General features: G+C 32.9%; 1 protein-coding gene across 2 annotated transcripts; it reads left to right on the plus strand.

Moving 5' to 3' along the window:
• Positions 1-15,068: 15,068 nt before the first annotated feature.
• Positions 15,069-17,655, plus strand: LOC117691621 (E3 ubiquitin-protein ligase TRIM71-like). Of its 2 annotated transcripts, none has more exons than XM_034478084.2 (3): positions 15,069-15,228; positions 15,437-15,610; positions 15,855-17,655. In XM_034478084.2, exon 3 carries the CDS (start codon positions 15,900-15,902, stop codon positions 17,577-17,579), a length of 1,680 nt encoding a protein of 559 aa, XP_034333975.2. In that variant the 5' UTR covers positions 15,069-15,228; positions 15,437-15,610; positions 15,855-15,899; the 3' UTR covers positions 17,580-17,655. The 2 variants fall into 2 exon arrangements, with proteins under 2 accessions (XP_034333975.2, XP_034333974.2); XM_034478083.2 differs by having other exon boundaries at positions 15,488-15,610.

Raw genomic sequence — 17,655 nt, forward strand, 5'->3', positions numbered from 1 at the left:
ACGGTGCTAGGGAATTCGTCTGGAGCTGTATATCCGCCGTGTGCAGTACGGACGGGGTGAGGGAATGTTGGCGTAAAGGGTATAAGGTTGTGGCGCGCTGTAGGCCGTAAGGTAATAACGAAGGGTAGGTTTGCCGTATTCCCGACGGTCCACCAGTATACAGTTCCAGAGAAATAAACAGGCAATTGATGCAGGATTCCGTTTTTATTGGTCGAGACTCAACGATGGCAACATTATAACAATTTAACATACAGACATGTTACAAACAAGTCGGATATGGCCAGTAGTGGCCTCCGGACTCAAGACTCTGGGTGAGTCGGACGTGGCCGAGGCTGGCCGCCGTATTCCAGACTGCCGATTGACAATTGTACATAACTATATATAAGAATCTAAACAATGAGTATGAATTGACAGGTGATGACATAAGTAAGCTGAGTGAAAGGTTCACAGATATGAGATAATTAAATAAACTCAATGAGTCTTTGTGGTCCAAGACATGGAAAACTGATAATTGCATAATGTTGTTTTAAGAGATTAGCAGTTCTTGAGACATGGCACTCTGTCTCTTTGAAATCACATAAAGAGCCCGAAAAGTGTCAATCACTAAATCAACTTGTAACTTTGTAAGAAATAAATTGTGAGAAAATATTACGAAACAGATGTTGAATTTTAAAAGTAAAGTCCAAAATAAAGTTATAATTAAACAGTGAATTTTGCACGGTGATAATACCTAGAGTGCAGGGTTTAACGTCCGAGAAGAATTAATACGAGGCGACCGAAATCGGGAGGTAGCGATTTTTTCGAGTTTTGATTCCTCCCTTGTGTATTTTATAGTATAAAGGTGGTATATATAAAAGGTTGAAAAAACTTCGTGACGAGCCCCTGTGTTTGAGGTAGAGACTTTAAACTTTTACTAATGTATTCAGTACATTTAGAGGCTTCTTCAATCTATTCATTCCGAAAGAGTCCAAGGTCCCTTTCTAGCGGTTATTGCCCCTGAAAGTGTCGAACATTTAATAAAAACATGAACAACATTATATATAATAACACTGTTGTTAAGTATAAATGACAACTCTAACGTAGGGTTCTAAATAATTTATCTATTACTTTATAAGCTCTCAAATATTTAACATTAATGCATGTACCACAATAGGTAATTTATCAATATATATCACATCATCATAAAAATAAAATAGCTAGATCACACATAATACATCATAACCATTTCATGACTTCGCCAAAGATAGTTTACAAACAAGAGTTATTCCCCTTATCGCAGTGCTAACTTAGATATCTAAAGAGTTAAACAATATTTATCCTGTGTAATTATGAGTTACATGTAATTTTTAGTTTAAACAATATTTATTGATATTTTAACAGATACAGGTACATATAGTTGACATAGTGTACAATAAGATTGGGAAACAAGCAAAAAGGCTTAAATACAAATCCCTCTCTTAGATAAGAAAAAAATATGAGGAGCAAATTACATGTACGTATGATGGAAAACAGAATCAGAAAACTTACATAAGAGAAAGAAAGAAAACATCCAATATATATTAATCAAGAGTAGACATTTCGACATGAGCATAATGAGTTTGAGAGTGCGAATTACAAGTGCATTATTAACTACATTGAACTAATCGACCCACGAGCGTATCTAAGAAATAAACAGCAATTTAAAAAATTCATCGGGTTATGAAGTTAGTTGGTCATTTGATCAAATCCCGTGAAGCCCGAAGGGCTTCTCAGTAGATTTGATCACATGACCAACTAACTTCATATTCCGGTGAACTTTTTAACATTGCTATTTTGCGACAAGCGATTAATAAAACGCCTGCTATAAACATTGTGACGTCACGAAAAAGTTTGTACAAATCGAACCTTTTCGCTATTCTATAGGTTCATATAAGGAAATGTATTTGCAAATGTTAAAATATATATCTATACATGTAATACTATAAAGAAAACAATACAATAATGTTTAGAACAAAAATTTCAAAGTAATGCGTACTCTAAAGGACATACATATATGTAAAACATCTCTATATAAATATATCCTAGATGCTTTTTATATTTTTAGAAAATATCATTAAGTAGAAAAAGTGTCGAGGTTACACTAGGTACCCAGAAATCGTTTACTGTCGATGATAAATTTTTGAACCATATAAAAAAATATATTTATTATCATTATCGCTAATATTGGGAGACCCAAATAGTAAAAGTAGGTTGACATTTGTTGGATCTGGAAGTTCGTTAATTGTAAGTTTTAAATAGTATCAATGTTTGATAAATTAGACATATATTACACTTGACTCGGGCAAAAAGTATATATTCTGATAGATGTGTGTGTGTGTGTGTGTGTGTGTGTGTGCGCATACCTATATGTATTTATCCACATCTGCATGATTCTTAGAACCATTTTAAGAAGACCTATATATAGCTTGGACTTTTGGTTGGACTTAGCTAAAATGATTTATTTCTTATGTCAATGTGGTATTGGGTTGTCCCAAAAATAAACAAGTCCACTTCGGGCAGGGTTCTTTATTTATTCGGTTACTTGATTAAGGAATTTATGGATTAAACCCTGTAAAATAATTAATAGATACATTGTATCATGCAGCATAAAAATGATCAATGTTTACAATAAGTTTCAGCATAATCACTATCAAACTATTTGTAAAGAAGGATAACTCTGATTATAATGTATCATACTTTCAGGGTCAATTAGAGTTACTGCCCTTGAACACACTTTACCAAAATATAGAAATATGATCTATATCATTATCAATATCAATAATTAATTAAATGAAAAACATAAACTTTCAATGTAACTCCTTTGAAGATTACATTATTTCAAGATACATATAACAAACATAAAAATATAACTTTGTAACGATCACCTAGCTGTTTATGGAACAAGGTGTCACATGCATGTGCAGTATAGCTGCGCGCTGATATTGGCAGCATATTGATATTATAATGGTACTCTCTAACTACAAGTATTAAATATGTAACAATAAATAACCTTTCACATATAATAGAAATAAAATATAGCTTAGATATCAAAACTATGAATTACTGGCCAGGGATACTTTATAAAATACATTCTTTCAGATATAATAGAGAGGTTAAAAATAGCAAAACAACGTCTACGCGTACGTGTACACATGAACAAGACATGTGCATTATGATATCAGTTTGTGTAATGACGAATATTTACACTATGTACCCGAATAAACATACGTGTAAATTGCAAAGTACCTGTTAGTTAGAACTTGTGGCTTCTGTTTCCTTGTTGGCTATGTATTTTAACAAATATGCTTAATATTTATCTTAAGGCTGAATATCTAATGCGAATACTGATATCAACAAACATAAATTTTCATTAAAATTTAACATGTTATTGGAAATTTAATTCCTCCAAAACATGCAATATATGGCTCTGTTATTTTATTCATCTGTGATAAATAAAAATATACATAATATATAAACAATGATGTATAATAAAATTAACACATGCAGAATTCTCAATTTTCGATTGTGACTAAAATTCTAAGCTTAGTAGAAGAGGATATCCAGAATTACATTAAAACATTTACACGTACAGGTACACGTTACAATTGACTGCTAAACAATCAAAGTAATGTCAACTGGAACTTGTAACCTACACGTACAAGTACGCGTACCCATTGGTCTGCTAAACCTCTCTAATTGTAACCTCAAAAAGTAGAATTAGCCAAATGTAACAATTAACAGAAAATATCATTATTACTTGATCAAATCATTTATCAAAATTCAAGAATACCAAAAATAGAACACTTACTGTAAATGACCACTTAATTTTAATTTCATGTATTGTGTTTTCTGTTCCTTTCAAATCACCAAGAAGCATACATTCTGTTTTATCTATATTTAACGACATGTCAGATATCGAACCAAAACTATTTATACATTTTAACGCAGCCTTTAGTGATTGTTTGTCTCTAAGCGGTAATGTAGCGTCGTCTGCATGTTGAATCAATTTTATTTCTTTTGTCATATATTGGGTTTTGAAACCAGCAATTTCTTTGTTTTCCATAATGGTTAAAGATAGTATTTCCGTCACAAAAAGAAATATTATAGCGGAGACAGGACATCCCTGCCTAATGCCTCTATTCATAGAGCATGTTTTTGTAATCCATCCGTTATTTTTTAATCTAAATTTTGGTACATTATAGAGTATGAATATCCAGCTGAGGAAGTTATCACCAAAGTTAAATCTTTTGAGAGTTTCAAAAATAAAATTCCATTCAACAGAATCAAATGCTTTTTTAAAATCAAGGAAAAGAAGAATTTCGTTATAATTTTCATTTTCGCAAAATTCAAATATATCATGTATGGTTCGAGCGTTTATCCCGATGTATCTCCCTTTGATATTGTATTGTTTATTAGTCAACAGCTGTACAGCTCATAGACATATACAATTTATACACATGTTATAATACATATACTGGTCACTTGAAAAAGGCAAGTTTATACATGAAGTTTTCTGATTACAAAAGCATTCTTAATATATTTACCTAAATTGCACAAATCCTTTACATTTTGTGTTGACAATAATAGAATTAATTTAAAGACAGAGGGTTTAATATAATAAAACTTCTTAAGGAATTTTTCTCTTAAGTTACAGTAATAGGGACATTTCAATATAAAATGATATTCATCTTCTATATCTAAAGTACATAGGGGACATAAACGTCTTTGTAATGGAACATTGTTATATCTGCCAGTTTCGATGGTAAGACAATGGGATGATAATCTTAATTTACATATAAGTTTCTTATATTGTAAAGGAATTCTTTTTGTTAGATATGACTGCAAGGTACAATGATCAACTAAATATCTATAGATTGTACATTTGGAAGAGGCATTTATGTCAGCTAGTAAAGACTGTTTAAAATTATCAAAAATACGTTGCTTGGCGATCGTTAAAATAATTTCTGGCTTTTCAAAAAATTGGTTTTCCCATAAGTTCATTAGCCCAATACTTGTTAACATATTCTTGATCTCTGCAGCCCAGTTTTTACATTTGTTTTTACCTAAAGTTTCATTATACATATTAACATAACATGAATTCAAAATGCAATTTCTTGATGATAAAAGTTTCATCCAATATCTTAAAATACGTATTTTTCTGATACATTGCAGAGGCATTCTGCCCAATTCACAATAAATAACTGCATTAGATGTGCCCCTTTTAACATTAAGTATGTTTTTACAATAATTAAGATGAATTTTTTCTATATCTGGGGCAGAATGAAAGCCCCAGACTTCACAACCGTAGTAAGCAATGCTTCCTACATAAGTGTCAAAAAGGGACAAAAGCGTAGTAAAATTAAGACTCATATTACAACATTTCCTTTTCAGTGCAAAAAGCGCCTTCATACATTGTAATGACAATTGTTTCTGCGTAACATGAAATTTGCCATTGTAATTCAACAAAAGTCCTAGATAACAAAAACTGTTCACTACTTCAATTTGTTCACACTTATAAAACCACACATCTTCTGTTCGCAAAATTCCCCCATTTCTAAAAACCATTATTTTTGTTTTGTTTACATTAACCGTTAACGACCATTTCTCTGTATAATTTTCTAAAGTATTCAACATTGACTGTAAGTCAGCAGCAGACTGAGCAAAAATAACCATGTCGTCTGCGTACATCAGTAAAAATAAGGATAGCTCTTGTAATTCAATTGGAGTATTTCCATTGCTTAAAAATTCCATTTCGCAATCATTGACATAAAGGGAAAAAAGGAGAGGGGAAATTATTTCCCCTTGTAAAACACCAAGATTATTCACAAAAAAATCTGATAACTTACCATCTAATAAAACACAAGACTTAATATTATTATAAAGTGAACGTAAAATCTTCAGAGGTTTACCTCTGATTCCATACATTGAAATTTTATTCCACATTTTAACCCTATCCACTGTGTCAAAGGCACGCTTGAAATCTACGAAGCCGCAATACAATCTACATTTTTTCGAGAGATATTTGTTCACAATTGTTTGTAATGCAAAAATGGCATCAACAGTACTATGAAATGGTCTAAACCCGAACTGTGCGTCTGTAATAACATCATTTCTCTCGGCCCATGACATAAATCTCTTATTCAAAATCACAGGGGCATCGTATCCGCTCTACACTCTATGACATATATATATTATTATATATATATATATGTCATAGAGTGTAGAGCGGATACGATGCCCCTGTGTTCAAAATTGAAGTAAAAAGTTTTGTCATACAACTAATTAAACTAATTCCTCTATAATTGGCAGGATCAGTTGTCCCACCCTTTTTATATATTGGTACAATGAGAGACTCACACAGTATATGTGGAAAATGACCTGTTGTAAACATAGCATTAAAAATTGTGTGTACAAAAGGTACCAAAATATCCTTGAATTCAATGAAATATTCATTAATTATACCATCCAGTCCATGACTTTTACCTGGTTTTAAAGTCTTTATAGCATCTTCAATTTCATTTAAAGATATGTCACTTTCTAATTCTTCAAAAATTACTTCTTTTTCACCTACGACCATGTCATTTCCCACGGCTGTATGATCAATACAAGAAAGGGATTTGAAATGATTGTGTAAATCTACAAGTGAAACATTTACTTTGTTAACTTTTCTCCTACTAAATTTCGAAAAAAATACTTTAGGATTAGATTTCCTTATTGTTTCTAATAAATTGCCCTCTTCATTAAGATATTTTCTCTTGATTCTTCGTTCCAATATTTTATATTGCCTTTTACTTGATTTTAATAATTCATGATTTTCTAAAGATTTACTTTTGTTAAAGTCAGCTAGCGCTTTACGATAAATATCATATAATCGCTTACATTCAGCAGTAAACCATGGTCGGTCATGTCTAGGTTCAACATTATCTATTTGTCTACTACTCTTATTGACATGACGAGGACTGGGCACCTTATGAAAGTCAGACATAGGAAAAGACAATTCATTTACAAAAGTTTTGACACCGTTTTCTAACCCTGTATTACTGGATAAATCATTCTGTACTAAACATTCCTCTAATCTATACACATTTTGCTGCAGTGACAATTTACTATCATTTACTAAATCTTCCTTCCAGCGATATCTTACGTGATCATGACTACTGAATGAATTCCCTTCTGACTGATTCAATGCTATGTTTATACCCGTTCTTAGTTCGATGTGCAATGGTGCGTGATCAGAATAAGTGTTAAAATTACAAACTATGAACTTATAAAAGTAACTAAATATGTCAGGTGTGCTCAATACATAATCAATAACACTACATCCATTGGCACCACAATATGTAAAATCGTTAGCCATATTATCTACATGTCTGCCATTTAGAATTCGTAACCCACTTTCAATACACATCTGAATCAACTTAAGCCCATAGGCATTCACTGCTTTGTCTGGACACACACGGTCACTTAATCTATCGTCCTCCTTGTAATTACAGATAGGTGATATAAAATCAGAGATTTGTTCATGTACATTATCACATTCAATATAATCATTTAACACCGAGCACCTGCTATTCAAGTCTCCGACAATAATTACTTTACCTTTCTCGGAGTATTTAGCAATTTGATTCTCTAATTCATAAAAAATATCACAGTTATATTGTTTGAAAAATGAGGATTTATCCGGCGGAATATAGATACAACATATGTATAAACATTCATTAGACTCTATTACATCACCGTTAATCTTTAGCCAGCAAATTGTGTCGAAAATAACATCAGTTATTGTAATATGTTTCCGAAACTCATCCCTTATACATAAGGCCATCCCACCTCCTTGTTTAGATCTAGAAAGTGATCTTGGTATGAATCTAATGTAAACCCCGGTACATTGAAATCAAATTCATTCTCTATCCAACATTCAGACAAAAATATAACATCGTATGTACATATAAAGTTTAAAAAAGCAGGGTCGTTAAGTTTTTTCTCGAGTCCCCCATTAATGTTCCAACTAAGCAACTTTAACTTAAACTCACTCTCTGTACACGTTGGTCCCTGGCCCTCTTGTCTGTCCTAACTGGATCCTACCCTCGGGCGTTTGCGATCCTGGCGGTGGCTAGGCGACACAGTGGGTTGATGCGCGGGTTGGTCGCGTCCTTCGCTCGGTGTATACTCGATTCCGTCGATAAAAAGTCTGTCCCGCATCAACCGTACTCTCTGGTTCCGTCTGCGCGCTTCCTGCATCACTGGAAACAGGGCTCTTCTGCGCTGATCGATTTCGACAGGAAACTGTTCCTGAACATAGAAGTTGGTCCCCTTCAGAGTTTTTGGAGCCTGCTTTCTCACCAACTCTCTGTCCTTAAAGTGCGAGAATTTGGCGACGATATTGCGTGGTCGCGCATTTGGGCTAGAAGGTTTTCGTCCAATTCTGTGCACTCTTTCGAAATTAATATCTTTCCGGACACGCATCTTGTCGCACATGAACCTTCTCACCGTTTCCTCACAATCCTCTGCTTCTTCTTCCGGTATGCCACAGAAGAGTAAGAAGATATAAGCAGATTGATGTTTACTTATAAGACGGTCTATTACTTTTTGAAGCCTATTTGCTAAAACAATAGCAATTATTTTATAATCCGTGTTTGTGAGACTAATAGGTCGATACTTTGCAAGATTTGATTTGTCCCCCTTTTTAAATATAAGCGTGATTAAGGAGAGCTTTTGTGAAGAAGTCATATTTTTATCATTAAAAGTTTGGAGTAGACAATTATAAAAGCGAGTTCTAAGTTCTGGCCAAAAGGTTTGATAAAATTCCCCCGGTAAACCATCAAGTCCAGGGGATTTATTCAACTTTAACATTGTAACTGCTATATCACATTCATTTATTGTAGGGAATTGTTCCAAAGATTGTTTTTCTTCATCATTAAGAATATTTACAAAGTGTACTTTATCGAGATAGGTCTTGATATTATTTTCATGAATGCCTATAGATTGATAGAGTTCTGTATAGAAATTACATAGTTCCCCTAAAATGTCATTACTATTAGTTATGAATTCTTGTCCTTTTTTATGGATTTGATATTGTTGCTATTCTGATGTGTTGCCTCTAGCTTTAGAAAATAAGAAGAGTTAATCTCTCCTTCATCGATCCACTTTGCGCGTGAACGTATTTGAGCACCTTTTGCTTTCTTATCGATAAGATCTTTTAGTTCCTTTTCTAATTGCCGATCAACTTAAGATCAACTTTGACTGTACAAAAGTTCTAGGTACATATATTGGACACAACAAAGAAAAGTGCATTGAAAAAAATTGGGGAGATAAACTGAAAGAACTAGAGAGACTTTTTGAATCGTGGAAAAAAAGAAAATTAACTATATTCGGAAAAACATGTATTATTAATAGTCTAGCTATCTCCAGATTGATCTACAATATATCAATATTACCATCCCCAAGTTCTGATATTATTAAATCTATAAATAGATTGATTTTCAATTTTATCTGGAATAAAAAGGATCGAATAAAACGAAAAACACTTATCGGAGATGTAAAATATGGCGGAATAGGAATAGTAGATATAGAATCAAAAATCAAAGCTATTAAATCATCTTGGATATCTTATATATTAAACGGTGAAAATAACTTGCTCTATTTTCTAGAAAATTTCAAACTGAAAGATGATGACATACTTTATATATTACACACAAATAAAATAGATCTGCAAAACCACTTTCTCCTAAAAAAGCTACCAATATTTTACAGAGAGATATTTGAAGCATTTAGTTATTCAAAAACCACTAAAGAGGCAAATGCTATGTCAACCCCTGAATTTTTACAACAGCATACTTGGGGCAATAAAATGTTCATGTTTAAAAACAAAACACTTTATTTTCAAAACTGGTTTAATAAAGGTTTTAAATATGTCAAAGATATTGTCGACGAAAATGGGCTAAAACCACTGGAATTCTTTTCGAATATATTAGCCCAGAAGAACAATTTAATCTGTGAATATTTTATAATGAAAAACGTATTTCATAAATTTAAAAAACAGTTTGACCTAGGTCTGGCTAGACATACGACTGTTATTCACAGACCGCAGTTTCTATTTCATGGTAACATATATGAATCGATAGATGATAAAAAATGTAAATTTTACTATAAGATTTTTAGAGATCACAAATTTGAAAAGCCATACTATATCAAGAAAATACTTAAGGAGTAAGTAAGTAAGTAAGTAAATAATTTATTATAGTGACATGTGTTATAACAATTACAAAATGTTATACAAAATACATAATGAAACACCCGGCCCATTGGGCCTATATGTCACTGCAAATACAATTATAACATAAATATACACATATTACGCATTGCGTTTTTTATACAATAATGATTGTCTGTAAAGGTAAGATTCAATTAAATATTTAGAGGTTAGTCTAGGAAAATTTGACAGTAGAAAAAAATACAGTCTAAATTTGACATTACCAGTGTTGGATTATATCCTATAATATTGAATAATTCCCTTCTAAAATCAGAATAGATTGTACAATTCAGCAGAAAATGACTCTCGTCTTCTATTTCATTTAATACACAAAAATTACATATTCTTTCATCGAGAGGTTCCCCCTTATATCGACCCGTTTCAATTCTAATTGGGAGTATCCCACATCTGAATTGTGCCAAAATAGATCTTTGAGATTTTGAGATGTTCATTTCAAGGTAATTTTCAGTTTTAAAATTTGTTTTAATGCTTTTATACAATCGCAATTTTGGTAGTTGATTTATCTTTCCTAACCATTCATTTTCATAAGTAAGAAACAGCTTGTTTTCAAATTCTTTTTTTCTTGTTTTCAAATTAAGGACCTTAATATTGAAGGATCAGAATGGATAAAAAACATTTATATAAACAAAGTCGTTAACATGTTTGACAAACAAATCGCAGATTTTAACTATAAACTATTAAAAAACATACTTGTAAGTAGAGAATATCTCAGTAAATGGAAAAACGATTCTAGTGCATGCTTGTATTGTAAGCACTCTAATGAAACAATTAAACATTTACTATATGATTGTACAAATGTCAAAAAAATATGGAATATTGTTAGCATTATCTTACATTTTGTGGTTTCATGGAAACATGTAATTGTTGGACTATATAAAGAAATCAATAACAAAGTTATCGTTTATAATAATGTTATATCGTTTGTAGCACTTAGAATTTATAAATACAAGATGTGGTGTAGAATAAATGATGATATTGAAAAACCAAAAGACATAATTTCGCACGTGAAAACGTCCACAAAAATATTTTACTTAGCCCTGAAAAAATCAAAATATAGTAATTTTAACATAGATATGCTTAGGCTTTTATTTGAGAGGCTGTAATGTTATTTTTGAACTATGATTAACAATGTATCACAAAACTGATATGGGCTTATGTTTAATATGAGTACATGTATACATCTTCTGGATGTCTAGTCTTCATGTATCTTCTTTTTCTTTTTTTCCTTATGCATGTATTTACTTTCCAATTATAAATTAATTTCATATTCCACGCTACTGGAGGGTTTCTGTCTCTCTACTGTAAGATGTGTGATGATATCCCCTGTGGCAGCAATCATATGTACATATATTTCATTATATGAACGTCTTTTTTTTTTAATTCAAGGACGAAAATCATCCATTATATTATATTTGTTTAAATGAGATAGTCTTTTCGTTATATACGTATATTTTTATATTTTCTATAATATGTATTTCAAATATACTTAAAATGTCAAACATACATTATATATTTTACTTTCTGTTCTATTGTTACTATTATAAATACTTAAATGTGTCATCCTGCGAGATGATTTAGAAAAACTACTATTTCTGTGTATCATTAATATTTTTCTTTATATGCTTGTATTAATGACATAACTCAAACTGAATATATACATATATAATATTGATATTAATTATAACTTATCGGATCCAGGGGGCCCCTGGCACCCCAGGTGACGATATACCTGAGGGTCTCTGCAGAGATGTTGCCTCGCTTGTAATGTAATTTATTGAATAAAATATATATATATATAAAAAAAAAAAAAAAAAATAAATGACCACTTCCAAAATGTGGATCAAATAAATAAATAGGTTAAATTATCTCTTGAAGAAAACAGGTCTTTCTCCTAAGAATACTTGGTCAGTTAGAGCGGGAAAATTATAAAAACAAGTAAACCAACTGATCATATCATAAGGCTATAAAATATCAGAAGCCACTAGAATAGGGAACAAGAGTTCCTCCGCTACATTGACAACTGTCATTTACAGTATCCATCGGGTTTATGTGTGGACACCAGAGACAACCTCTTTGTGGCTGAGTACGACACAGGTAAAGTGCAGAAAATACAATATCTGATGTAAACAAACTGTGTGTGTATTATATGTAAACATACTGTGTGTGTATTATATGTAAACAAACTGTGCATGTATTATATGTAAACAAACTGTGCATGTATTATATGTAAACAAACTGTGTGTGTGTATTATATGTAAACAAACTGTGTGTGTATTATATGTAAACATACTGTGTGTGTATTATATGTAAACATACTGTGTGTGTGTATTATATGTAAACAAACTGTGTGTGTGTATTATATGTAAACAAACTGTGTTGATATTATATATTGCAAGTACAAGTATATTAAACCAATTAACATGTAATCAAACTGTGATTTCTGACTATAATTATATATTTGTTGCATGTAAACAAACAGACAGTTGATATGATGTTTTACATAAAAAGAATATATTCACTGCATGAGGAGCATAGTTACAATTACAATTAATTGTATATAATTAATTACCATGTACATGTAATAAATAATAAGTATCTGAATATGAAGTGGTTTTTCACCACACAGATCAAGGTTTTCATGAGTTTAGATATTATCATAGCTATCTTGGTATATTGTTTGATTGGAATATGTAATGAGACAGTGTACCGTTTTCTCTGGTAAAACATTGTTATTTCCAGTAGGTGAGGATAATTACATACTTTGTATATTTTGATCAATATGTAAATACATATAGTGTGTACATGCTGTTAGGTTTAACTGGTATATGTGACTTGTTTTTAATTAATATGTATAAATAAACACACTGATAGAATGAATAAATATATTAAATTAAACATGTTTTATTCATTGCCAAATCATGACAAATTACTTGTGCGTAAAATTCGTTATAATTTGGATATATTAAATTACATGACAGAGTAACAATTTAAAAAAAAAACCACATGTATCGACTATCAATCCTTGTTTAAAACATTTTCTCAACCAATCACATTTAAGTATTTTACTTGTATGGAAAGCAAAGTAAAATAGAACAAGAGATGTTTGTGAAACACTTATGCCACCCCTCCCTTGGAAACATCCACAAAGAAAATGAATGTAAACTTCCAATAACTGAAATTTTTCTAAGTCCAAGGGCCATAACTCTGTCGAAATTTGCTCTCTCATACCCAAAATCAAAATTGACATAGATATTATCATGATAAACCTGTATACCAAATTTCATTTCAATACATTCATCCTCTGCGAAGAAAATGAGCGGAAACTGCAAAAAACTAGAATTTTTCTACGTCCAAGGGCCATAACTCTGTCGAAAAATTGCTTGATCGTACCCAATATCGAACTTGACTAGATATTATCATGATAAACCTGTATACCAAATTTCCTTTCAATATGTTCATCCCTCTGCGAAGAAAATGAACAGAAACTGTTGGTGGACCGACCGACCGACAGACAGCAGCAAAGCAATATGCCCTCCCTTCTTCGAAAGGGGGGCATAATTAAATAATGATTACTTGATAGGTGCATAAAAGGCAGGGATAGTAGTCTGTTTCTAAAGATGAACATGTAAAGTATAGATGAACTGTAGGATGATGATGCTGTTGATGATGCTATATAAATAATATCCATGAATGTTATGTCACATGCTGTTTGTCACAACTACCCAAAGTCCAAGCTCTTGTTAAAAATGTTCTACCAGGTATATTGAACTCATCTGGTATGGTATCTATAAACATACAACAATGCTCTTAAAACTACATTTAGGTGATCTGGCTAAAAGCTGGTAAAATAACTGTAATGAGTAGGGGTTGACAAGCAAAGTTAAAAAAAAAATGATTTCCAAAATCATGAAAATCCTAGTGGGGGGGGGGGGGGGGACCGGTTTACCTTCAACTTCAATTTCACTCTTAATTTCCTTATCTTCAATTCAATTCTTTACATATTTCCCCAAAAGGGGAGGGGGGGGGGAACTCCATTATAATTCAATTAATATGTAAATTTAAGAAAAATGTCTGCTCTGAGAAAAACTGAAAGGGGGGGGGGGGGGGGGGGGGGGGGGCTGCTACGTGCCTGTACATGTATCAATAATGAATGTTTATGCTGATGATGGGATTTGAACCCACTCTTCATTCTCAATAGAATGTGTGCACCATTACACCACACCAGCTTTTTGTACAGAGGAAATTACTAAATGGTTATAAATTGATTTTTTAATGTTCAAGTTCTTCAAAAGATTCTTTTAATCATTTACAGAACTCAAAGCCATTAATACAGTAGCAGGTATTTGAATCTTAAGACCTTAGATAGGAGCATTGATGGGTCTTCTTCAACAGAAATTTATAATGCATGCCCTTGACCTTTAAAAATTTGACCATGGAAAACATTTTTAAAATCTTAACACATTATGATATAAAAAGTAACCTAGAGCAACTTTAAGCAATTAAATACAAAATGGTGTTTCTAAAAACAGATGGATCAGTCTGATGCCTATATTCCTATATACACCCCCCCCCCCACCAACACACAAAGTTAAAGAATTTTTTTTAAAAGAGGGGTTATGTTCATATAAAAAAAATTCAAAACCTAAACCGAATGTTTTATACTGTTTTTCTGTAGAATTCTGTTTACATTTAAACCTTTAAACAATGTGTGACCTAGATTCTAGAGTACTCAGATATCTGATTTATCTGTCCTTGTCATATTACAGGTTTCTACCTGACATTTACGTCTAAATCACGTGATCCTATACAGGTAGGTGGACCAGGAACAATAAACACCTGCGACCCGCCATGTTGGATTTTGAAGTTTTTCAATACCATAACATTGTGGTTCTGAAGTTGTATGTAAAAGTAATCTCTGGAATCCTTTGAACATGCAGGTATGTCTTTTTTTTTAGATCAACTGGAGTGATATAAATATATCTAACTCTCTTTCTATGACCGGTAATTATTGTCCAGGGGGAGGCTTGTGGCTAGTAAAAATATATATTGTATTAATGAATAAGGCCATACTCATATACATGTACATGTACTTAGTAATTATTTTATTTTGGTTTTTATTTTCTTCGATTTTGAACAATATCTTAGAATTAACCACATTGTACTGACCAAGAACAACAATTTGTCATCTACATGTAGATTGTGGACAGAGAATGTTGCAACCTTTAAATCCCACGGGTAGCTGGGAGACCAGGGACAAAGATTAAACGCCCAGAACCCGCCATGTTGGATTGTGATGTTCTGTAGATGGATTAGAATTGAGTATGTGACCTATTTATAATTAATTTGACAGTTTTATCAAATTTTAAAAATTATTTACCGGTAAGTTAGTTAAAACTGTTGTTGATAGATAAGTTCCACCCACAAAAACAGAGCAATAGCATGTAATGGTATAAATTAATATATGAAATGTACTGCATAAAATATTGATTTGATGTATATTACATTTAATTTTATTCATGTAATTTTGATTATACATGTATTTCATGTTCCAAATTCTTTTCAGATAAATGCCTATCCCCCTAGATAGTAAAGAAAAGGATCCCTGACCATGGACCCCTGGAACAGTGCACAGGATGTTGTCCGCTGCACCCTGTGTCGGGACTCTGTGGCCCCCATGTACTGTGAAGTTTGTCATATACATCTGTGTAAAGACTGTGTAGAGGAACATTTCTCTGATTCCTCTAAAGTCCATAAAGTGGTGCCACTTAAACAATATTTAACCACCCTGAACTATCCCAAGTGTAGGAAACACCCCACCAAACAATGTGAACTCCACTGTGAACAGTGTGACATTCCTATTTGTGTACAATGCATTTCTTCTAAAAAACATTTAGGACATATACAAGTTGACATTCTGAAAACCTTTGAAAGCAAAACGGAAAAGTTGCAAAAAGATTTGCAAGAATTGGAGAAATTCATTTATCCTAAATACAAAGAGATTGCCTCCAATATCCCAGTTCAGAAAGCTGATCTGAGTAAAAACTCCCAGAAATTGACAACAGCAATAGACAAACATGGAGAAGTCTGGCACAGAGAAATAGACACCATTATACAGAAACTGAAATCTGATCTTGATGAAATGGACGCCAAACACCTGGCTGTCTTAGACAAACAGGAAGATGAAATCACACACACCATTTCTGAAATCACACAGAGCATTGCAGATCTGAAGAAGTTAGTGGACTCCAATGATGTCAGCCGTGTCTCTGCCTACAAATCCAGGATTGCTGAATTCAGAAGATTGCCTCCTAAACTCACAGTTTCTCTACCAAACTTCACCCCTCAGAAAATTAACCCAGAACAACTTTACCAACAATTTGGTTCCCTGTCAGCATTCTCCATTACAACAGAGGAACATGGCTACACCATGGAAACCTCAGAAGCTGGATCCTCTCCTCTCAAACCACTGCTTGATGAGCCACGGATCATCTCCACCATACAGACACAGTATGGAGGCCATCCTAATTATCTATCCTGTGTTACTTGTCACAGTGATGAAGAAATCTGGACGTGTAGTTATATTAATAAGATGATGAGTCTCTACAACCTGCAGGGAAAACTAGTGAAGTCAGTCCAAACCAAGTCAGGGAACGCTCCACAGGACATAGCAGTGACAAGGAGTGGGGATCTAGTTTATACTGATTACAAAGATAGAACTGTGAACATAGAGAAGAATACGCAGATACAGACAGTGATCAGACTACAGGGGTGGAGACATCGCGGTGTCTGTAGTACCTCCTCTGGTGACCTCCTGGTTGTCATGGTCAGTGATGATAGAAAACAAACAAAAGTTGTGTGTTACTCTGGCTCCACAGAGAAACAAAGTATTCAGTACGACGACAAAGGACAACCTCTCTATTCATCTGGTATCACTAAATACATCAGTGAGAACAGGAACCTAGATATCTGTGTGTCAGACCATAGAGCCCGTGCAGTAGTGGTGGTCAATCAGGCCGGGAAACTCCGGTTTACCTACACTGGTCCTCCCTCTACTACCAAGGGATCATTCTATCCATGCGGCATCACAACAGACAGCCAGGGTCGGATCCTGACAGCAGACCTTAACAACCACCGTATCCACATCCTGGATCAGGACGGACAGTTCCTCCGCTACATTGACAACTGTCATTTACAGTATCCACATGGTTTATGTGTGGACACCAGAGACAACCTCTTTGTGGCTGAGTGGCACACAGGTAAAGTGAAGAAAATACAATATAACATGTAAATCAATTAACTGCAATGAGTAAAATGTAATCAAACAAACAAAGTATTAATTACATACTGTGTAAATATTACAAGTA

This window comes from Magallana gigas, chromosome 9, assembly GCF_963853765.1.
Source record: "Magallana gigas chromosome 9, xbMagGiga1.1, whole genome shotgun sequence".
Classification (NCBI taxonomy): Eukaryota; Metazoa; Mollusca; class Bivalvia; order Ostreida; family Ostreidae; genus Magallana; species Magallana gigas.

Excerpts from the sequence above, each read along its gene's own strand:
- LOC117691621 (XM_034478084.2), top strand. The coding sequence starts at position 15,900 with ATGGACCCCTGGAACAGTGCACAGGATGTTGTCCGCTGCACCCTGTGT.